At 36.0% G+C, this 24,815-nt stretch overlaps 1 protein-coding gene across 3 annotated transcripts; it reads right to left on the bottom strand.

Moving 5' to 3' along the window:
• Positions 1-936: 936 nt before the first annotated feature.
• LOC127839357 (nuclear hormone receptor FTZ-F1 beta-like) lies at positions 937-24,815 on the bottom strand. Of its 3 annotated transcripts, none has more exons than XM_052367709.1 (6): positions 24,575-24,815; positions 20,666-21,778; positions 16,028-16,207; positions 14,848-15,230; positions 8,454-8,706; positions 937-5,969 (listed from the first exon to the last, which is right to left on the bottom strand). In XM_052367709.1, exons 2-6 carry the CDS (start codon positions 21,774-21,776, stop codon positions 5,713-5,715), a joined length of 2,184 nt encoding a protein of 727 aa, XP_052223669.1. In that variant the 5' UTR covers positions 21,777-21,778; positions 24,575-24,815; the 3' UTR covers positions 937-5,712. The 3 variants fall into 3 exon arrangements, with proteins under 3 accessions (XP_052223669.1, XP_052223670.1, XP_052223668.1); XM_052367710.1 differs by having other exon boundaries at positions 24,595-24,815; XM_052367708.1 differs by having other exon boundaries at positions 24,495-24,814.

Genomic DNA, 24,815 nt, shown 5'->3' with positions numbered 1-24,815 from the left:
ATTCTGACCAAATTTCATAAAGATTGAATGAAAACTGTGACCTCTATTGTCTATACAAGCTTTTTCTATTATTTGACCTAGTGACCTATTTTTTGACCTAGTGACCTAGTTTTTGACCCCCGATGACCCAAATACAATCCCAACCAAGATTTCATCAAGATAAACATTCTGACCAAATTTCATAAAGATTGGATGAAAACTGTGACCTCTACTGTTTACACAATGTTTTTTTTCTTTTATTTGACCTAGTTTTTGACCTAGTGACCTAGTTTTTGACCCCAGATGACCCAAATACAATCCCAACCCAGATTTCATCAAGAAAAACATTCTGACCAAATACCATAAAGATTGGATGAAAACTGTGACCTCTACTGTCTACACAAGGTTTTTCTATTATTTGACCTAGTGACCTAGTAATTGACCCCAGATGACCCAAATACAATCCCAACCCAGATTTCATCAAGATAAACATTCTGACCAAATTTCATAAAGATTGGATGGAAACTGTGACCTCTACTGTCTACACAAACAAATTGTTGACGGACGCACGCACGCACACACAACGAACGCCGGACATCACACGGTCACATAAACTCACTATGTCACTTCGTGACAGGTAAGCTAAAAACAACATCTTGTGTAATAGAAATAAATTTTATGTTAGTTTCATGATAACATTTGCATCAAAATGATGCAAGGGAGATAATTTGGAGGAGTAAAAAGTGACCAAATTGCAAAATGCTTGCATCAAAAAGCAGGATTCTTGTTCAATTGAAATCCCTGATTGTACTCACTTAAAATGCTTCTGCTTTGCCACAAACATTTCAAACAAAATTGATGTGTGCATGACAAAATAGAAGTACTGTCCAAAAAGTAAACTTTCAACTATTTGTGAAGTTTTTACTATTTGTATGACCAAATAAACAACAACATAAATACAGAATGTTAGTTTATTTCATTCTTTTAGATATATACAGACTAAAAATTGTGAAAATACTGAAAACAGTAATTTTTATTGTACATGAGAGGCCCGAAATCTCTGAGAGTAACATGATTGAACACTTGTCAATAAGAACTTTCATAACAACATACAAATTAATAAGAAAATGCGTGAATACTCATAATGTAGGTCACAATAATTATAATTGTTTAAATATCATGATGAAGCAGGGCTTTTTTTCCTTCACGGCCATTTCACAATTTTTACACGAACATTTCACAAATCCAGTAAGGCCACTATACACGACAAAAACGGCCATTTCAACTGTGAAAATTTGACTTTCTGGGCTTAAAACTGTCAAAAACAGCCATTTCACAATTCAAAATTAAAATTTGATTTAATATTTTACATTTATTAAGTGAGACAATATATTGACAGAAGTAAGGCTTTTCTATGGTTTAAAATAGAATTTACCAGTCAGAATATTGTTGTAAGTGGTTATTTGTTGAAAATAATATTTGAATGCATTATTATAAGAATTTTTAATTTGGTGCAAGTCTTAAACATGCTTTAACTATACTTATTCTTAACAAACTGAATTTCACAATTTTTACAAGTTCGCGACTCTTTTTTCCACAATTTTCAGAAGTTCGCAACTCATTTTCCCACAATTTGAACAAGTTCGCGACTCATTTGTTCACAAAGTAAGGGGGAAAAAAAGCCCTGGATGAAGTTGCAGTCTGAACAATCTGTTTTATTGCCATATTTGACCTTTGATATCAAAGTGTGTGACCTTGAACTTATTTGTAGTTTAAATATGTGGTACAAGCAACATGTCCTCTTTTAAAGGTTTATATTTGTGAATGCAGTAATAAATGACAAAGTTATTGCTAAAACAGGAATGTTTAAACTTTGTGTACATGTATGCCCAAAATTGACCTTTGACCTGGAAGTGTTACTTTGACCTTTCAGGCAGAGAGACTGTGTTACAGTGACATATGGCAAGTGACATGGTCTTATGAAGTTGACATGTTTACTAACTAATCTCAACATACGTCTATATATGACAAACTTATGGCTGAGACAGGATTTTTTCAAACTGACGGACAGTGAAACTGCTATATGCTAAACAACAACAACATGAACAGAAATAGCATTTGTGTATTGGAATAGAAAGATATATGCACAGAGCAACAAACTGCAAAAAATGCTACATGATGGAACACACAAATGTTTAATATTGACAATAGAATAAGCTACGAACATTTTACTTTATGAAAAAACATGATAATGAGAAACATGATTCTATGGCTTTAAAAATGGATAAACTTATTAGTATTTTGTATATATACAATCATTTGTGGTAAATGTATTGTAGGTAAGCATAGCATACAATTATTATACCAGTAGCAGAATGTCTACACGATACCTTGAAAATGGGTGATAATTATGGGTAGAATAACAAGTTGAGCTAGAACAACATAACAGGTATATAAATACCGAATGATGAACACAATAACAAATAGCAATTATATTTTAACAAAACAACTTAAAATACATTATATTCTTCTAATTGCAAATTATTGAAAAAAATAATAAGCAATTTTGTTGAATTGATATCCCCCGCCAATATGCTTCTGGACACAAAAGTGTTATATTTGACTCTCAAAAAAGCATTCTTTTAAGATACAAAGGGCCATAACTCCGTTATTAACAGATGGTGTACAATGCCATTTGGCATGCATCATCCTCTTATTGATATACATACCCATACCAAGTTTCAATGAAATCCGCCAAAGCACTTCCAAGATATGGCTCCGGACACACACAAAAAGCATTCATTCTCTTATCCATATATATACTCATACCAAGTTTCAATGAAATCCACCAAAGCACTTCAAAGATATGGCTCCGGACACACACAAAAAGCATTCATTCTCGTATCCATATATATACTCATACCAAGTTTCAATGAAATCCGCCAAAGCACTTCCAAGATATGGCTCCGGACACACACAAAAAGCATTCATTCTCTTATCCATATACATACTCATACCAAGTTTCAATGAAATCCGCCAAAGCACTCCCAAGATATGGCTCCGGACGGACGGAAAGACTGAAGGAAGGACGGAAAGGCGAACAGACGGACAATGCCAAAACAATATCCCTTCGCCTATGGTCGGGGATAATTAAAAGCCTTAACAGTCTGGTGAAGCAATTTTCTTTCTTATTAGAAATTTCAACAAGAGCACCGCATAACAGGTGCCATGCTCGGCTGTGGGTGCATTTTTTAAATAAATTAAAGCTTGTCAGAATTTTTTTTTTTAGAGGTCAGTGACCTTGACTTTTGACCTAGTGACCCAAAAATGAATGTGGCAAGTAAAACTCATCAAGGTGCAGCTACATATGAAGTTTAAAAGATGTAGGTGGAAGCATTTTGATTTTTGAGCTAATGTTTAAAACCTTGACAAAATGTCAAGGTTTTAGCACGATGTGGACGGTGGAAGACAATGGACACGACGAGCTGGCTATGACAATACCTCGAGGTTTCTCCGAAAACAGCCGAGCTAAAAATTAATTAATAAATGCTGCACAATCAATAATGGTATCTTAATTAAGACCATACATTATGAATATTCAATTTAGAACCATAATAATACACAGTGGTAAAACAGAAAGCAATATTGTGAAAATTTTAAACTTTGATTACAACGCTTAAAAAGTTACCATGGACTGAACAACATTGACAACCTTCATAAAATAATTTTTCTTGATAAATCTAAGACTTGCATCACAATTGCCTCACAATATCATCATAACAAGACCCAGGGGTCGTATTCCAGAAGCATCTTAAGTATAATTTTATCCTTATCCTTAAATTGGGAAATTTTCTTAAGTGTTTCATTTCATATTACAATAGATTGGCATCAAGATATACATTTAAATAACATCATTATGTCAATGATATTTTAGGAATATAAAAATAACCATGTGTTTCCTTATTTAGTAAAGATATACAAAACATTGAAATGTAGAACTTAAGTGAAATTATTTAAGAAATGACTTAAGATGTTTCTGGAATACCACCCCAGGTGCATCAAATGTTTTAATCTGATGACGGAAAGAAAAGATTTTTTAAATTCTCATGATTCTAATACTTGTGTCATACATAAAATAAATATTTTTATTAACATAATTGTACACACAATATTTCTGTACACTTTTACTTTTTAAATTACAACATTTCATTTACATCTTTTAACCAAGAAATCTGTGCATGTAACCCTTGTATAATCAGAAACAAACTGATAAACCAAATATGATGAGACATAGATGTAATGTAATTAAACAAATAAGAAATCATCATACCAGTCTAAAATAAAATGAATCAGTATTAAATGCTGTCATGTTGTATTATGCAAGATTTATACAATGATCAAGGCTTCAAAACATGCCTGTTAAAATAATGTTTATTTTGCTAAACTGACCCAGAGGGCAAAAAGCACTTTCTGTAGTATAAACTCTTGGTGCTGATTGTCAGTTAGTTATTCTTGCCTACTAAAACTACCAAGTTGGCACTAACAATAAATGATGATAAACTAAAATTCCTGTTTTTTTACAATCTAGTTAACATTTCGTTCATTTCAAAATATTTAAAAAAGTTTTAGTAGCAGTTAACTCCAATTAAGAATCCAAAAAGCGGTTTACCTATTTTGCCCACTTGAAACACTAACAGAGCAAAAACAAAGGAACATCCATTTAATACCAACTTATTAACCCCTTGCATGCTGGGAAATTTGTCATCTGCTAAAATGTTGTCTGCTGAATTTCTAAAATTAGCATTTTCTTCGATTTTTTTCAAAGAATACTATCAGAATAGCACACAGTTTGAATCCTGATGAGACGCCACTTTGTGTGGCGTCTCATCTGGATCCAAACTGTTTGTAAAGGCCTTCAAAATTCGGTTCCAGCACTGAGAGTTTATGTTAATGCTAACAACAGAGCTGATGATACACGGGCTACTGGTTGTTCTGACCTCAACCCACCGACCTTGCCTCAGGAGGGCAGTTACATCACACCATGTTCTTGTAAGCTAATTGCTCATGCTACTTTGCACATTTTATCATTACATGCAGATTTGTTTTGCACAAATGCACTCCAGCTGTCATGTTGTCCTACTTCTCAAGGTAGTCACAAGTTCACAACACATTTCACACACTGACCCTGTCTTCACAGCACAGAACATGTCTACGCCAATGTTGGCCATGGTTACACAAATGTCCATGGTATCCAGGCAAATGTTGACCATGTTTTCACCATGTTGACACAAATGACCCAAATGTTTCAAACAATATTAGCATATGTTTTCACAACTTAGTCCAATATGTGTACACCAACATCTGCCATGTTTAAAATTTGCCCCAAATATCAACAATGTTAACACCAAAGTCAACCAAGTAAACACTGAGTCAATCATGGCTGCACCTACATGTATGTCAACACTAGTTTATATCGACCTTTCCACATTAACACAAACATTGGCTATTTCATACACCACAGTTAACCCTGTTTACACAGCAAGTTTTCAGTCTTTTACTCTATACCTCTGATGATCTACATGTTGCAATGCTCTGGAACAGTTTGAACCACTTTAAAGAAGGGTTACCCAAGGACCATTAATGTGAAGTTTAATTCAAATCTGCCAAGCGTTGTTAACACCAACCTCGCCAACTTTTTCAACCAAAGTCAACCACATGTATACCGCAAGTCTCTCAAGCGAGTTCCTTCATATTCTCTCCCTTGAGCAGCTCATACAGCAGACCGCAGGAGGTCGTGTTGCTAGGCATCCAGGTCATGAGCTGGTCCTTCATCATACAGCTGATCCGAGACAGCTCAGGTAACCGTAGCAACACCTCCCCGTACTTGTTGGGCTGGTTTCTATAGTGACTGCTGACATACTGCTCCAGCGCTATGCTCACCTTCTGCTGCTGCTCAGCCAGCTTTAGGTCCTCACTCAGGCCTTTGATGTCTGCAATGAAGATGGGCAAAACTATTTCAGCCACGTTCTGGGAAAACCGAGCTTAACCCTTTGCATGCTGGGAAATTTGTCTTCTGCTAAAAGGTTGTCTGCTGAATTTCTAAAATTTTGCATTTTCTTTGATTTTTTTTCAAAGAATACTACCAGAATAGCAAACAGTTTGGATCCTGATGAGACGCCACGTTCTGTGGTGTCTCATCTGAATCTTAACTGTTTGCAAAGGCCTTTAAAATTCGGTTCCAGCGCTGAAAGGGTTAATGCACGAGCGTAAAATGTTGTCCTACATTAGTCCACACAGGCTCATTAGGGACGACACTTTAGGCTTAATGTTTTTTGGTTTTAAGGAAGTCTCTTCTTAACCAAAATGTGGTCAAGTCGGAAAGTGCTGTCCCTAATTAGCCTGTCAAGACTGCACATGCTGATCTGGGACACGGTAGGCACATGCATTAAGCCCCATTATCCCATAGCGAGGCTCATTGGATGATAAAATACAGTTATCCTTTATCTTACAGGGATTTTAATAGACGCAGAATCCTGCGTTTTGACGCAAGCAAATTAAAAATGACTAGTTTTTGACGCAACCATTTTTTCTGCCGTGCGTCATTTTGACGCATCGAAAATTAGACCCGTGCTTCAGTCAGTTAACATATCAAGTTTCATGGTAATAAATCCCGCTGTGCTCCCAATTGAAATTAATGTTTCAGTATTTGAAACTCGGTCTTTAATTGAAAGAATACCCCATGCGTTGTTTATCTTATCTCATCTCTTCCCATGTCACCGTCTAAATAGTGCGCGCGCACTAACTGGGTAATTGGCAGCAGTGATTACGTGATAATTGATTAACCATCCGATAATTGCAGAGTTTTTTGCAGACTTTGCAGACGGCAAGGTTAAAGAAAGTCGGCAAAAATAAAGAAAATATAAAAATGATCAAAGATCTATTAATTACGTAGATCCACTATTCAGATCAGCGAGTTTTGTCAGTTTGTTAATCCACCGATAATTACGAGTAACGCCTTTATATATCTTATCTAAACTGGAATACCAGTTCATTTTTTTTATACTTACAAGTCATAATGCTACAAATTATCATTGAGAAAACACATTTCCTTGATTATGTATAAATTTTCCGAGTAGAATTAAATTTCTACGTCATGACTTACGACATTGTAAATGGCGGACGTATTGTAAATTAAATTTGAAGCCGCGTTCAATTCAAAGCTGGCGATTTAAATTACAAGTAATGGTGATTCAATAATGGAGAAAGCATTAACTGGATTTAACAAACATTTGATAAGGTTTGTTAAACCAGAAAACAACAATGAAGGTTTGTTAAACCAGAAAACAACAATGAAAATTTGGATTATTAAATTTAAACTACTACAGGTAAGGCATTCTTTAGTGTACATATTTCGGACATGTATAGTATTCGGATAAACAGTAATAGATATACTAGATGTTCCATGCATTTAGATTGTGTTACAAAAGCTATCATAGGGATGATGATAATATAATGACGATAAATATGTGATAAAAAGGTACTGCCGGTACATATCTTAAATTACTTCAATGTGTTAAAAGACTTAAATGTGTTATGATGAAGTAGATTTTAATGAGCATTTATTGTTTTTACAAATAAACATAGTATAGTGATAGAAAAAATAAAAGTTGTGAAATGAAAAACTTAATGTTGATATTGTTCACACAAATTATTTATGTTTTGTCATTATCTTTGTGTACCATTAAAATATGTTAAGTTATGTATCATGGTATTGTTATTTAATAAAGCAGTATAACTTTTTAAGATATTGTGTTACTCTTAGAGCACATTTTTATCTAAAAAAACATGAATAATACAAACAAAAACACAGTAAACGTGCTTTGAAATTGACCCCAGCATTTTTCAATTTGACTCCTCAAAATTTCAGTCCAGGGGTCATTGACTCCTGGTTTTTAAAATCTATTGAAATCCCTGTCTTATACAAACCACTCGTTCTGGTTGTATGACAATCTCTGTCACACACAAGAGCGACAATAAAGATCTTGCTGAATGGCTGATCAGTTTGTTTGATTAAAAGCTGGCAAGAATATTAAATAACTTTAGACATATCAAAAAGATTTAATTACACCACATACTATTCTTGTTTACTACTACACATTTTACTTACATACAGCTTTGTCAAATATAACTCTATTCAGCCTTTATACCAGGGCATAATTATTGTTTGGAAATTTTTTCTAGTGATCTAGTTTTTGACCCAGCATGACCCAGTTTCAAACTTGATTGAGATTTCATTAGGACAAATCTTCTGACCAAGTTTCATGAAGATCAGACAAGAAATGTGGGCTCTTACAAACCAAATGTGGATGACGGACGGACAGACATACGACGGACAAAGACCAATCACAAAAGCTCACCTGAGCAACAGGTGAGCTAAAAAAGGCAGAGCAAACTGGAATCTCCCAACAGAATACCTGGGCAAATAAGTATGATGACTTTCAATGCAACGCATTCATACTGGTCCAGCCGCAAACGTTTAAACTGCTCAACCACCAGCAGCATTTTGCTGAACATCTCTCCGAGGTTCAACATTTGTGCCTTTTCCAGATCTATGGACTGGCCGTGGAAGAAGACGACCTCGTTGCTCAGGTTCATGGACTTCCAACACATGGTGAGGGCTAGCAGCTCACACCAGCAGTTCTGTAGCAGCAGGATCTGATCATCAGTCTGAAACAGGTGAGGGTACACAAGTGTGAGACAGGAGGGGATACTAGTGTAAAACAGGTAGGTACACAAGTGAGGGTAGACAAGTAGACAAGTGTGAAACAGGCAAATACAAATTGAGGGTACACAAATGAGGGTACACACAAGTGGTTAAACAAGTGTGGTAACAAAAGTGTGTATACACAAGTGAGGGTACACAAGTGAGGGAACACAAGTGTGTATACATAAGTGAGGGTACAAAAGTGTGGGCACACAAAAAATATAAAAAATACACGTATTTTTATATTAAAAAATAAATGCAAACAACACATCTATTATCCATGTATTGTTATGGTTGTCTATCATCGTCCCTAAGTACTATCCCTACCATATATAGAGCGCGAAGCGCAACATGTATTATTGATTGTAACAATGAGTTGCTGTGTTCCAGCAACCCGCTTCCCTAGAGTCAAGCACTCCTCTGAGTTTTTTTTTATAAGAACCACATATAGAGCGCGAAGCGCGACACGTATTACTATCCAGGTGGTACGGGCCCTTTAGCATTATCCGACCATTATGTCCATAGTCATCTTTCTTAGAATTTGAGAAATTTTGAAACGTTGTTCGAAATCCAAAATTTCATCCGATTGTTCCCAAACTTGCACAGGTTTTTTTTTATCAATGAGGACACAACCCAAACTCTATATGAGCAATTTCTGACCATAAGTCGAGAATTATGTCTCTTTGAATTTAAAAATAAAAGAGAAAAACTGCTTGGTTAGGTGATTATGTCAACATTTTTCATCAGATTCTTTCCAAACTTACAGTGTCTTCATATCAATGAGCATTTTTACCTCATTTAAAATGAGAAACATCGGGACAATAAGTCCAGAATTTTTTTCTATTAAATTTGACAAAATAAAAAAATTCCACTTGTTTAAAAGATTTCGAAAACTTTCGTCTGAATCTTTCCAAACTTGTTAAGTGTTTTTATATCATTATTACTCGAACCCTATTGAAAATGATGAATATTGGAGCAATAAATCCATTATGATCTTTTACTGAATTTCAAAGTAATGTGAAATGCAGCTTCTTTATGCAATTTACAGTTTTCATTCATTTTTTTTTTGAACTTTTACAGTGTTTTCATATCAATGAGTACTCAACCCCTATCATAAATGAGCAACGTTAGAATTAGTTCAGAACCATCTCCCCTTGAAGTTGAGAAAAATATGAAATTACGCTTACAAGATGAAGCAGATTTTTTAAAACCTACACAGTTTTGTTCAATTAATGAAAACTGCACACGGATGCCAGTAAAAAAACTAATGTAAATAAAATGAACTATGAAATATTTGGGGGTTACAACACAAAATCATAGATAATGGTTATTTGGGGGGGTAACAACACAACATCATAAATAATGGTTATTTGGGGGTTATAACACAAAATTATAGATAATGGTTATACCAGTATCTTTTTCTATTTTGTTTAAAATAATCGGCCAGTATATTAATATTTACAGTAGAAAAAAAATCGTTCCATGTAACTTCATTGAGTGCCTTTAACACTGAATTCCCGACGCCCTTTGATGCTTTGCATCAATACTTATCTTGTTTATTACTTATGCTCATCGCAGACAAAAATCATGCATGTTTCTATTGTTACGTAGTAAAAGAAATGTCTTATTTTTCTGACTTATTGTTGTTTTTATCACTGATTTAAAAACAAATATAATTGATTAAGATTTGTTCAACTGCAGTTTAAAATGCAGCAAAAAATTTAATTCGCTGTCGGCAATTACGAACATCTGCAATTGAAAATTTAGCATTTCTGTTAGCTGGCGCTACTGGTGAAGACGGGATCACAGCATGTCACTAAACAAGCCTACCAATCCAGACATAAGCAAAGTAGGGCAAATATCTACAGACAAAGTTGTTCAGACAAATACCATGGTAAATTCAGTAAACCCCTCTCTACTTTTGTTTGGTGGTTTCTGAATCTGAATCTGTTTATTTGTGATATAAGCCTCCAGCCCCTGACACATATACATATATATTACAATTAATGCAAGACAATGGTGTGTGCACAAATGGTTGGCATAGTAATTAAACATATAGTCGAGGGGTAAACAATGCTTAACAATAGCATGCTAAAACATTATACAGTTATTACATGTAGTAGAGCAAAAAGATTCACATATTTCATCCGAAACATGCGCATGCCCGCACGCACGCACATTCACACATGTATATAATTATATTCATTTACCAGGGTCTTCCCCAGGCCATTTAAGCGCCCCTTCCCGGGGCGCTTGAATTTCGAAATCAGAGTCCCCGGGGCGCTTGAAATTTTCCGATCAGTGTATTCTTCAGTAAAACAAAGTGGAGATTGTCCCAAAAAATCAAGGTTTCCCTATCAGTGTATCAATATTCCCTGTTTTAAAAGAGCACTCGGTACCTACTTTCACAAGTAATCGCCATAAACACCTCATGGATAATCCACTGATAAGAGAATAGCATGACGCGCGTATCGATTATTCTAGCCTTTTTTTTTAAATCAGAGTTTATTTACAGGTCCTACCGGCCTCTTCACGAGGTCTTTGAGGTCCGACCTGCCATTATTCTAGCCACATTACACGGTCATTTAAATGCTGACAAGGTATCTGGTAACTTTCCAGTTGTCAAACTGTGAAGTTCATCGTCCAATCGGTTACGCGAATGCTTATGAGGGCGGGGTTAACTATCGACCATTATTTTTGATTGACGTCGGGCATTAAGAAAGAGTTTATCGCAGATTGATTAGCAAGTAGTTGTACCATTTGAGTAAAATAAAACCGGTAATTAGTACAGTACAGAACATTAAAGACGGTTTCGGGCATCATCATCACACCTTTTTACTGTAAACAAGTGTTACCTTTGACTCATAATTAATACGAGAAATTAATTGCAAGTGGTAAACAATTAATTATTATAGCGGTTACAATTATGTGATAATTTATTTAATTCCAGTACATGTATATTTCAACATGTCCATTTATAGAACTGATTCACCTCGTTTTTCTGACATTTATTCGACACGTAATGCGCTTTAACAAATTTTCGTTGAATTAATTACGCATACTTGTAAATGTTTCGTCCGATAATCGATAGTTAGAAGATTGATGATGGCAACCGGCCGTGATCCTCGTGGACAACGTGAATTTCATGCATAATTCCGTCAAAACATTTATTCGACTCGTTAAGTGTGTAAACAAATTATTGTTGAATTTATAACGCAACGGTTAATATTTGTTGGAATCTCAAATGGGAATAATTAAATTTGTAATCCGAAACCCATTACCGTAAGTAGATGTTAACGCGTTTTTAATCCGAAACACACTTCCGAATGTAAATGTTACCGCAACGTTAAATATTGTTGCTTCAAATTAGCAGTGCAAATTTATTTTGTGTCGAATCTTTTTCTCAATTAAAAAGAGCGCGAAAAGTATGCAGCATGTACAACGTCGCGTCTATTGCATACAAATGGCGTGTATTGAGCGTTTTAACAAGCACACAACAGGTCAGGGAATTGACGCATATTCAGAGACAATATTTCATCAAATCTATAAATAGTCACTTAAAAATGGCAAGGTTTTTGTTAAAGAAATAACTGAAAGCTTTTATCGTAAATATTTACCAGAAAGAGATTGATAAAAACGGAATAAACGGGATTATCGGGTAATAAATAGAAACTTGAAAAATAGTAAGTATACAGTAATAGAGTCGGGTTGAAACGGATGTATTGGGGAATCGTTCGAGTCGGGATTTTACTATCTGTGCGGAAAAGTTTTAAAACAATTAAACAATATAAAAAAAATTGTTTAAATGAATGGGGGAATTTTTTTAAGAGTCATAGCGCACCAAATGACGTCTTTTGACGCTGTTTTTCTTTGAGTTATAACGCACCACAGAACGTGAATTGACACGTTAAATTAAAAAAAAAATCAACGTCGGGAGGGAACACCCCTCCCGAACCCACCCCCGGGGCGCCTGAACAAATTCCTGGGGAAGGCACTGATTTACATACATACATACATACACATATACAAATGTTATTGAGTATATATACGATATATAACTGTATTAACCATTCATATAACCTACAAAGATCTAGAAGCCAGCCTATAGGATGCTTACAAGTAGTCATAGCTGAAATTAGGTTATATAGATAGGGCCTACAATACATTGACAGAAATTGTATACCGAGTAGTAAGCCTATCGAAACGAAATTTAAGACTTTCTTGGTAAGAGACTACATTTTAAGCTTAAGAACACTTTTACATTCATTTGAAAATATAGCTTAGTCCAGCGGCAAACCTCTAAATTAGGTTATATTAAATATCAAGAATTAATTTTTGCGTTTCAAGTGCTTTAACAATGTAATAAGCAGTTTGTTTAATTGTCTGTTCATTTTTGCTTGACAGCATTATAAACAATTTATGTATATTTGGGTTTATGAAAAATTTACGTTGTATATATGTTTTTCGTATATCCTGCAATACAGGGCACTTGAATAGGAAATGTAATAATTCATTTTCTATTGCACCAGTATTGCAAATTGGACAAAGTCGCTGTTCTCATGTTATACTGCGATATCTGCCTGTTTCGATTTCTATCAGAAGGGTTACGGAATGAAGTTGGGCAAAACTGCGCCTAAATTTGCGCACACATAGGATGTCTAAGTATGATTCGTGTTCGTATTGTGACTTAATATGTTTGCATAATTCAAGTTTGGGAGATGTATTAACTATACTCCACCAGTTCTGTAAGTATTGGGACTTAGCCCTTTTTCTTAATTCATTTATAAATTTGCGTGGGTTTGGGACCTGCTGGTTCATCCAAATGTAATGAAATCCATTTGTGCTAAGTAAGTTCTTAATTTCATTGGCCCAACTAAAGTAGAGATTTAAGTTTGTGTTCAATAAGAAATTATAGCATTTTTTTACGTATCTGGTGTCGGGCCTGCTTATTATTTTCAGCCAGTATTTTAGGCATCGAATTTGTGAAGTTATTACAATAGGGTAGCGACCACAATCTCCGAGGCTCGTGACATTTGATGTTTTTTCACCAACACAAAGGTACCTTTTGCAGGCATGTCGGTGGACCCATTTGATACATTGAATTTCTTTAAAACCTCTAATTTCACTTCCATGTAATAAAACAGGACTTATTTTACTGTCAAACAATTTAAAGAAGACCGAATTAGATAAGTGACCATATTTATACAATGACGATAATATGCCATTCAAGGCACGCTTCCCCTTAATTGCATTTTCGCTAGCCATTTTACTTAGCGAAAGAGAAGGAAAGAAGCAGACACCAATGTACATGTAGGTAAAGGACTGAACAACGTCAATTAAAGTACCCGCATAACTCCAGCGTTCATTCATAGCTGGTTTACCCCCCTTTCTGAAGACCATTATCTTTGTTTTTTGTGGGTTCACATGTAATCCTGTTCTCGTACAGAATTGGTGCAATGGATCGAGTTGGCGCTGTAAACCCAAAACCGTACCAGCTAGAAGAGCAACATCATCTGCTAACATAAGCAGTAAAATTTCAGCATCATTTGGTGAAATTTGTATCCCTCTCACACCGTTATTTAATAATTCTTGTACTAATTCGTTTATAAAAAAGGTCAAAATCAATAGGGGTCATCTGCAAGTCATGATCAATCTACCCATGAAGTTTCATGATCCTAGGCGTATGCGTTCTTGAGTTATCATTCAAAAACCATTTTACTATTTCTGGTCACCGTGACCTTGACCTTTGACCTAGTGACCTCAAAATCAATAGGGGTCATCTGCGAGTCATGATCAATGTACCTATGAAGTTTCATGATCCTAGGCCCAAGCGTTCTTGAGTTATCGTCTGACAACCACCTGATGGACGGACCAACCTACAGACCGACATGAGCAAAGCAATATACCCCCTCTTCTTCGAAGGGGGGCATAAAAAGGAAAATAATTGGGGTGAGATCAAACACCCTTTTTTTAGACCGATTTTGCAACCAATATAGTCAGTGTACCCGTTACTGCATCGAACGCGAGACTTGACGTTTTCATACAAAGCCTTTAGTATGTTTAAAAGTTTCAATAACAACATGTCACTAAACAAGGATACCTACTGAGACATTAGCAAAGTAGGACAGATTCCTCGCCCATCGAACAATCTTGTACAGCTTCAACTCGCACAGCTGCAACAGGTTCACGAACACACCAGGGTTGGCTAGCGAGAAATCCTCCATGGAAATATTGTCTGGAAGGTCGTCATCGCTCAAAAACGATTCAAGACTCATGATTTCTGCAAGAATCGGAGGCACAATAGGCGCTCTGTCTCCCTGCGACGTCGAACTGTTGAGAACGTTTGCCAGCGTGCTTTCGCTAGACTGGGCCGGACTGGGTCGAGGCTGGGGAATTATTTTGATTGGTCGTTTCTTTTTGGGCTCGTCGTGAGGTGAGCTGCCCCCGTAGCTACTTCTTCCACCGCGTGTTCGGTCTTGGCGGATTGCTGAAATGTGGGAGACTCTGATAGTTAAATTGTAATGGTATGTTTATCTAGTATTTAAGGTATATTGGGTAAAAACCCTTAAACAGTGAAGTCAAATTATTTTTCGGTTGTTTCATGATTGGGCTGAGAATGTGACTTCTATAGTGTTCACACAGATTTGCTGACTCTAATTGATTTTTTAACCAAATCTAGTATCAGTTTTTTTTCCCCTTTAATATGAAAATTGTATGGTAATTTATAGGGAAAAAAGTATAGCCTTTGAGCAAGGGAGCAGCCTTGAACATGATCTACTTATTGAGAACACTTTTCCACTCAGAAGCAAAGAGAGAATAGCTCTATGTAACAAGTATAAAACCAGAAGAGCCTGCTAGTAACTCCCAGTCTGTTCAGGTTTAATGCTGTTTGCTGCTCATCAGTATCTTATGGTTAGAAACGAAGCCTTTGAAACTTGAATCTACATGTAGTAGGAAAGGTATTTAATTAAATTTTATATTCTAAGAGATAACAAAAATATCAAAATGCTTATCTTAGCGGTAAAAGGTTAAAATGACAATTTTAAAGTCAATATAGTGGAAAAATATACCTTTGATTGACCTCAAATTGGCTTAACTTATATCCCAGATACAACAATTTTGTGTACATTTATCTAAGCATTTCTGATGGCCAAAACTTTCCAATTTTTATAAAAAAATGGTTTGATAGATAGTTTAAAACAATATATTTCAATAAACTCATGATTATAATTACGTTAACTTATAATTAGGTTGTTGTTCATTCTGTGTATATCTAACACGTACCTTCCAGCTTCATACCCATGATGAGACACTTAGAGAAGCGGCAGGCCGGACACTTCTTCCTATTCTCCAGATTGATCTCACACTCCCCCTGCCTCGGGCACACAAACGTCTTCTTGTTCTGCACTGTACGCTTGAAAAAACCCTTACACGACTCGCATGTAAAGATTCCATAGTGGAACCCTGCAAACAACATCAGCAGAAATGTGTTCACAGATTTATACCATTTAATCTTAATCCTTTTATTATAGTAATAACTAGTATGCAAATAGCCCACTCAAAAACTCTTTACAGGACTCACACATAAATAACAGCCTCTTCTTAATGGCAAATATTAACATTTTTACCCCAAAATATGACCAAAATTTCCCCAAAATGATTCAGAACATTTAAAAAAAAAATAAATTGGTTTATATGTGTCACTTTATAACAAGACTCAAGTGTTCACAAACTTTTTCTTCATGTTGAAATAGTGACCAAGTTCTTGACCACACGTGACCCAGTTTTGACTAAACCAAGATACAATAAGAAGGACAAAATGTTCTGACCAAGTTTCATTAAGAAGGGAATTTAATGTTGCCTCTAGAGTTTTCAAAAGTAACAATAATGACACTGCATGACCCACAACAGACAACATGGCAATCACAACAGCTCACCATGAACAAGTTGTCCTTATATGCGCTAAAAAATTATTGTTATAATCAGGCTTTTTCCGCTCCATTTTGGGAATACGCCACACTGGAATTTTGGGAATTTCGCGTCGTGAAAACCCCCATTTTGGGAAAAAAAATATTCGCAAAATTGGCTCAATTGGGAAAAATAATCGCATGTAAATAGTGTTTCTTATATTTCAAAGAAGCCGTTAACTGGTAAATAACGACTATTTTGATAACTTATTATTGAAATTTTACAAAGTATTATGAACATGTGAGATATGTGCAGGTTTTTTAATTTGAATTTGGGGAAAAGGCCTGGCCTTTTTTGAGGTGAAAAAAATCGTGTGAAGCGCCGGATTTTGAGGAAAATAAGGAAAGTCTTAAATAATCATTAATATATTTTACAGTTTTTAAAACAAATTCAAGGCAACAGATAATTTTATTATGCAACACTTTCTATTTTCTACACCGGATAAGGTTAACTTATATATTTTAAGGTAAAAAAAAAAAAAAAAAAAATTTTTTTTTTTTGTTTTTTTTTCGGAATTGGGAATTTTTTTTTTCAATTGGGAAAAAAACAACCAGATTTGCATTGGGAATGGGGCCGAATTTCGGACCGGTGGCATAGGGTGGAAAAAGCCTGATAATATTAAGTTATATGCATGAAATTGAAAATAATAGTGAAGTGGTCGGGCTGCATTCAAAGAACGTTTCAATATTGCTTCAATATTTTAAAAGAAGTCAGAAATCACAGATATTAATATTAATAACTGAATGTCTGTCAATAAATATGGTTAAGCTGTATTGTATTTACATCTAGGATTTTTTCACCAATCAGTAAGAACAAATTGCACCTGCTTTTGCTATGTTATTCTGATATTGGAGTGATGTTTTGGTATTACAGAAATAGGGAATTGTGGGAAAATGACATAAACCTGATAAATTCTGAACGTTAGCGCCAAATTTTAAATTGGAGAATTGATTTATTGTTCGATTTTAAAAATTGGAATAATTATTGATAAACATATAAAAACTATTTATTTGTACAGTTAACATCTCTATTTCCTATGATAGGAAACATCTGTAAAGCCAACCATAAATTGGGAATTATGGGACTGGACTTTGGTAAAAAAAAGAAGATCATTTTGATTTTCGGAATATGAACGATTCACTGGGATGTTTTGTCAGTAAGAAAATAAATATGACAGAATAACAGCTAAAAAATCAGCCTAACAAAAAGCCCTGCAGTAAGTCGTGTAACCAATCCAGTCCACTGTGAATAAATATGTGATACTGTATAAATAAAGGATTACACCCCAAAAAACAACAACAAGAGGGCCAAGATGGCCCTAGTTCGCTCACCTGAGAGGAGTCGGTTCATTCAATCTTTACCAAATGTCAAACTTGACCTAGATATTGTCCAGACAAACATCCTGGTCAAGTTTCATCATTATTGAACCAAAACTCTGGCATATGGAGTGTTTTTGTTTTTGTAAGATTTGACCTGGTAACCTATATTTTGAGTTGACACCCCCTTACCAAACATCAAACTTTGCTTACAAAAATAAATATTATGACCAAGATTCATAAAATATGAAACAAAATTGTGACTTCTAGAGTGTTTACAAGGATTTTGTATAATATAATGAAAATTTGGACAATCTAAGGGCAATAATTATGGCATTAATTATGTGATATATATAAAACCAATCTTTGTACCAAGTTTCATGATGATTGGGCAAAAATTGTGACTTCTAGAGTGTTCAAAAGCTTTTTTTACTATATAAATATAAGAAAACTGCCCCCCCTCCCCGGCTGTCATGTCATTCAACTGACCAGAACCATTTTCGAACTCAACTCTTATATCAAGGAAACAAAATGTTCTGACCAAATTTCATAAAAATTGGGCCAAAAATGTGACTTCTAGAGTGTTCACATGTTTTCACTATATACATATAGAGAAAAATGCCCCGCCCACTGGCGGCCATGTTTTTTCACCGATCGACCATTTTCGAACTCGTCCGAGATAACAATAAAACCAATGTTTTGACCAACTTTCATGATGAATGGGCAAAAATTGTGACTTCTAGAGTGTTTACAAGGTTTCTATATAGCCAAATAAGGAAAACATTCCCCCCCCCCCCCGGCAGCCATGTCATTCAACTGACCGGAACCATTTTCAAACTCAACTCTCATATCAAGGAAACAAATGTTCTGACCAAATTTCATGAAAATTGGGCCAAAAATGTGACTTCTAGAGTGTTCACATGTTTTCACAATATACATATACAGAAAAATGCCCCGCCCACTGGCGGCAATGCTTTTTCACCGATCTGGACCATTTTCAAACTCGTCCGAGATACATGTATCAATAAAACCAATGTTTTGACCAACTTTCATGACGATTGGGAAAAAATTGTGACTTCTAGAGTGTTAAAAAGGTTTCTCTATAGCCAAATAAGGAAAACTGCTCAACCCCCTGGCAGCCATGTTTTTCAACTGACCGGAACCATTTTCGAACTCAACTCTCATATCAAGGAAACAAATGTTCTGACCAAATTTCATGAAAACTGGGCAACAAATGTGACTTCTAGAGTGTTCACATGTTTTCACTCTATACATATAGAGAAAAATGCCCCGCCCACTGGCGGCCATGTTTTTTCACCGATCCCGACCATTTTCAAACTCATCTGAGATATCAATAAAACCAATGTTTTGACCAACTTTCATGATGATTGGGCAAAAATTGTGACTTCTAGAGTGGCGGCCAAGTTTTTCAACGGATCGGAACTACTTTTGAACTCAACCAAGATACACAATGTACACAAACATTATGAAAAACTTACATGAAGATTGGGCATGAAATGTGACTTCTACAGTGTTTACAAGGTTTTTCTTGTTTTTGACCTAGTGACCTAGTTTATGACCCGGCACAACCCAGTTTCAAACTCGGCAGAGATTTCATTGGGACAAAGCTTTTGACCAAGTTTCATGAAGATGAGACAAGAAATGTGGCCTCTAGAGTGTTTACGAGCAAATGTTAACGGACGGACATACGACGGACAAAGACCTGTCACAAAAGCTCACCTGAGCAATCAGGTGAGCTAAAAATGCAAACCTTAAAATCATCGCTGTTTTACTTCAGTTGAAGCTGCACCCTTGTATTGATTCAATAAAACTGTAAACTAATATAATTAACTTAAATAAACTGATGTTTCATAGCATCTTTAATCCTTGAACAGTGCTCCAGCTAGGCCTAAATCGAAGGGCGCCGCGCCCTGCCCTCCCGAACCTCCGCCCTGCCCCCCCGAACCTCCGCCCTGCCCCCCCCTCCCCCCCCAAAAAAAAAATTTTTTTTTTTTTTATTTTTTTTACATATGATTATTCATTAATCTCTTATTACATTGTAATTACTTTAATCCTCATTTAGACATTATATTTGAATGGTTTAATTATAATGGGAATAATACAATTATTTATAACATATAAATTAACATGCAATAGGAAGCATTCCAGAAACACCCGCGAGCTCGTACGTGCCCTTTTCACAAAATACTGCGCGTCGAAAGTGCCCTTTTGACAAAAAAGCCCCCCTGCCCTTTTCAAATCTTAGCTGGAGCACTGCTTGAATCTGTCCATATATAAATATAAACTTAAATAAAACACTGATGTTAACTGACATCTTTGTAACTGTCAAACATATCGACCGATATTTTAGCGTGACTATCGCGGACGTCTTTCAACCTCTCTTAGACATTTTTATTCCGCATCATAAAGAGAAAATACCGAAAATGAGCAAAGCATTTTCGATCGAAGCTATTGTATTGTACATATTAAATTTGACGAATTCGCGTAAAAGTCAATTTGGTTGCATTTTCAATACGCATGATATTGTATTTCTTTGCATTTTTAAACATTTTAATTGGGTGAAAGACCAAGATACGCAGCTTATCTGGGGCACTGAACCACTCGTGTCAACTCTGACCTGATATACTGTCGCAGCACACGGGACACTGCTGCCCCAAGAATCGTGGGGGTATCTCCTGCTGCTGGCTCATCACGTTTACCACAGCCTGCTCTAGAAGGTTGCTAAACTGCAGCGCAGGCTCATCAGTCTCGCAGTCTCCCCGGTCTCCAGAGGCGTCAGTCTGACTCTGTGAGGAATCCGACTCAATGTCCTGCATCTGTATGATGTACCGCTTTCCGTTGTGCTCGATGATGCGAATTCGACTCGGTGTCATGTTTTGTATCAATGTTTCGGGGGTTTCTGGTGTAGACGGGACAGAGTTTGAATCATCCATTAACATCACCTGGCCACTGGGGTTGTTAGATATTTGAGACAAGTTGCCGCTTACTGACGATAGGGCAGTCTTTTTTAACACCTGTGGTCTCTGAATTTGAGCACTACTAACCTGATCACCGTCAAAACTCGGATTAACATCCAAAGAAGTGTCACGGGGAATAATGATGTAATCAGAATGTTTAGACTGTGAAATGAACGACTCTCTATCTGAACTGCTGTCACTTTTAATGATTGTGAAGTTGAAACTTGGTGAACTTACTGCAGATTGAGTAGTCTCTATTTCCCCTGGTTCCTGCCTACTGGTTCCCACAGAATGTGGCTCAATCTTTAAGGAACCATAACTCCGTAATTGCGAAGTATCCACCAGATTTGTAGACCCTTTCCCTGACTGTGACGCTAGGGCTGTGAGAACATTCGCCATTGCCAAGTCTGACAAAATCGTACTTGAAACATTAACACCCTCAGAAGTGTCCATTTCGTGTGGATTATATTTCAAAACCGACGTATTGGAGGCAACTTTCATTTTAAGTTTTGATTTTATGCTTTCACGCTGACCTGCATGGCCCAAAAGTTTCAACTGCTCTTGTTGCTCTAACAACTGTGACACTATGTAATCTGAATCCTGCCCGGTGGTGTGCCGACCGTTAGGCGACGCCCCACGGTCCGACATTGCTGCCATGCTGTTGGCAATCTTAGAGACTGATGATGATGTTTTGGATTTCGCAGAACTCAGAGATTGGCTGATTGCCTGCAGTAAGACTGGTGAGATCCCCACATTACTCGTGGTGGTCATTTCTGAAACATAAATTGTACATGTGATTCAATACCTGATTGTAGAAATGATCCTTTTCAGACATGTAAAGAAGTTAGAACTAAATTGGCTCCAATATTAGTAGCCAAAGTGCATTATAATATGAGTGTGATGATTAGACTGATAACTGTAGAATTTTTGTATACATTTTAGAAGCCCATTTATAATTTAGTAGCCAATTCAATAGTGTAACAGCCGATTCCTACATGTAGTTGGCTACTGAAGCTTCTGGTAACGCTAACATAAAATAAAATAATTAAATACCGGTACAAACAAATTACAAGCAATATTATTACTTGTCACATCAAAATCAACAACTTGAACATGTTTTGGTAAAATGAAAAAAACTTAAAAAGTAATATTTGAAATACCACTTAAATACTACTGATGCATAACAACTGAAATCTAGAATGCTTCGTCAATATTTAGCCCTTACAGTGCTGGAACCGAATTTTGAAGGCCTTTGCAAACAGTTTGGATCCAGATGAGACGCCACAGAATGGGGCGTCTCATCTGGATCCAAACTGTTTGCTATTCTGATAGTATTCTTTGAAAAAAATTGAAGAAAATGCTAATTTTAGAAATTCAGCAGACGACATTTTAGCAGATGACAAATTACCCAGCATGCAAAGGGTTAGTACAATTATGTCTGCTAAAAAGCAACATTGTTACTGTATCACTTTGACATAATCAGACAAAATGAAATGATTATTATTTATTTATTAAAATTTCTGTATTCAAACGTTATACCAATTGCATTATTATAAACCACTTAACAACAAAATATGACCATTAAAATAACCTAGTTAATGAAGTATATTTCCACAAATCACACTGAACATTCAAATGTCAATGTTCAAGTGCAAACATTAAACACTTAACAGCAAATTCAAATAATCTCATTTATCTCCTAGATTTAAGATTCTGATGTAAGCAGACAATATCTAGAAATATGAAGTACATGTGCATGTATTTATAGTTATTGTCTTTGTAGAATAAGATGTACAGAACCGTCAGCACCCTAAGTCTCACCTCTAAACAATTGTTACGACTGTGATTAATCTGACCAGTGAAATAAAAATCCATTACTATAATGACTGGGTGCATTATTAATGACAAGACCATACTGCAAACATGTATTAAAAAGAAAAGTATAATAATTATTTTATTTCACCAAGCTTTAAGAAAATTCCATAATTATGTGGTCCTTATTTCAGACCCACTGACATTGAAAAAGAATCAGGGACAACACTTTCCGCTTTAGTGGTATTTTTTGTTTAAAGGAAGTCAATTTTTACCGAAAACCTAGTTCAAGCGGAAAGTGTCGTCCTTGATTAGCCTGTGTGGACTGCACAGGCTAATCTGGGACAACACTTAATGCACATGCATTATGCCCAGTTTTCTCAGAACGCGCCTCAAACGTATAACTCTTCATGCACTTAGTTTGAAAGTTGAACACAAACCTAAGTTTATAGGTTACAGGTTATTTGTTAATGGAATTTGGTACGCACAAATAAAAACATATAAGGTGATTGGGAATTAAAATTCTAAATTCCAAACATGGAGACAATATTATCAAGGATTCAAATTCCAAATAAGCACAAACGCTGATCGTTTACTTTTCTCAAAAAATTGTTTATTCTTTAGGGCAGTGTGTAATCAATTTGACTGGCGAAAAATAAATTGAGTCGCGTTTCGAGACAAGTGGGCATAATGCATGTGCGAAAAGTGTCGTCCCAGATTAGCCTGTGCAGTCCTAATCAGGTATGACGCTTCCTGTTTTTATGGCATTTTTTGTTTAAGTGAAGTCTCTTCTTGGCAAAAATCCAATGTAGGCGGAAAAAGTCGTCCCTGATAAGCCTGTCAGCTGTGTGAACTGCACAGGTTAATCTGGGACGACACATGCACATGCATTATGCCCAGTTTGCTCAGAACGCGACTCAATGGATTTCCATACTTGTCAGATAATATACATTGGCTTTGGGGAACAATATTTAGGAACTGTTTCATGGACCTTGCACACTGTTTCTTGCTTAGTCCTTTTATCAAAACATATGTCTTGGAGACTGATGTGTCAAATTGTACCGGCCTCAATTTGATTACTCTTATTTTGTAAGAAAACTGTGTATGAATAATAAAAAAATGAAAAGGGGGGGGGGTAGTAGTGGGAGATCATGACTTGGCCACGGAATGAATCCCTGTGCCCAATTTCAAATCCTAATTCCTATCAGGAGCACTGCCAATTTCTTATATTACCACTTGAGGCCAATAATATGAGAATTGGCGCCCAGTTGATCCATACAACGAGAATCTCAGAAGGCTGAGGTTACATTTATCAGGACTTGTGTTCATTTCAATCACTTCTCTACTTCCATGCTGGTCAGTGTTATTAATTTTAATATGCAACAGTAAGTGAAAATAAGGCAAAGTTCTTTCAAAAAAATTAAAACGACCTGAACATATTACTGCTTCAATTGTTTGCTTTGGACGATTTCAAAGTAGAACAATTCTTGCCGCAGAGGCAACATGCATTAATTATTATACAACAACTGTTAATGGACCTTTGAAACGTGCAGCGAGACCATTCGCATTAAACTATAAAATCGAAACTGATTCTGTTGTTGTAGCATTGAAAATAATACACACGGTCAAGAATCAAACAAAACAGGGACTAATATATTAGACTATTAAACAACCCACTGGCAAACCGGTTTGTATCTCACAGTTAACCACAAAGAAGCATTTTGAATTCGACACTACACAGTCTACATTCTGTTTACATCTATCAGCCGACCATGACCTTGGCTCCACGCGTCCTTCACACAAAAATCGACACCGACCTCGACACTGGCTCTAAACGGTTATCTAGCAGCTGATTACGTTCGTTAATTAACGGTTTCGAGAGATCAGAGCGGGTTTTCGCGTAACTTATTTTTGTTAATGGTTTCGAGCGAATTGCAAATGGACGCTTTCCTTCTATTGTTTAAATTAGTAAACGGGCGTTCGTGAATGTCCGTATTG

The sequence above is a fragment of the Dreissena polymorpha genome, chromosome 7 (assembly GCF_020536995.1).
Source record: "Dreissena polymorpha isolate Duluth1 chromosome 7, UMN_Dpol_1.0, whole genome shotgun sequence".
Lineage (NCBI taxonomy): Eukaryota > Metazoa > Mollusca > Bivalvia > Myida > Dreissenidae > Dreissena > Dreissena polymorpha.
This window is presented reverse-complemented; position numbering and strand designations above follow the sequence as displayed.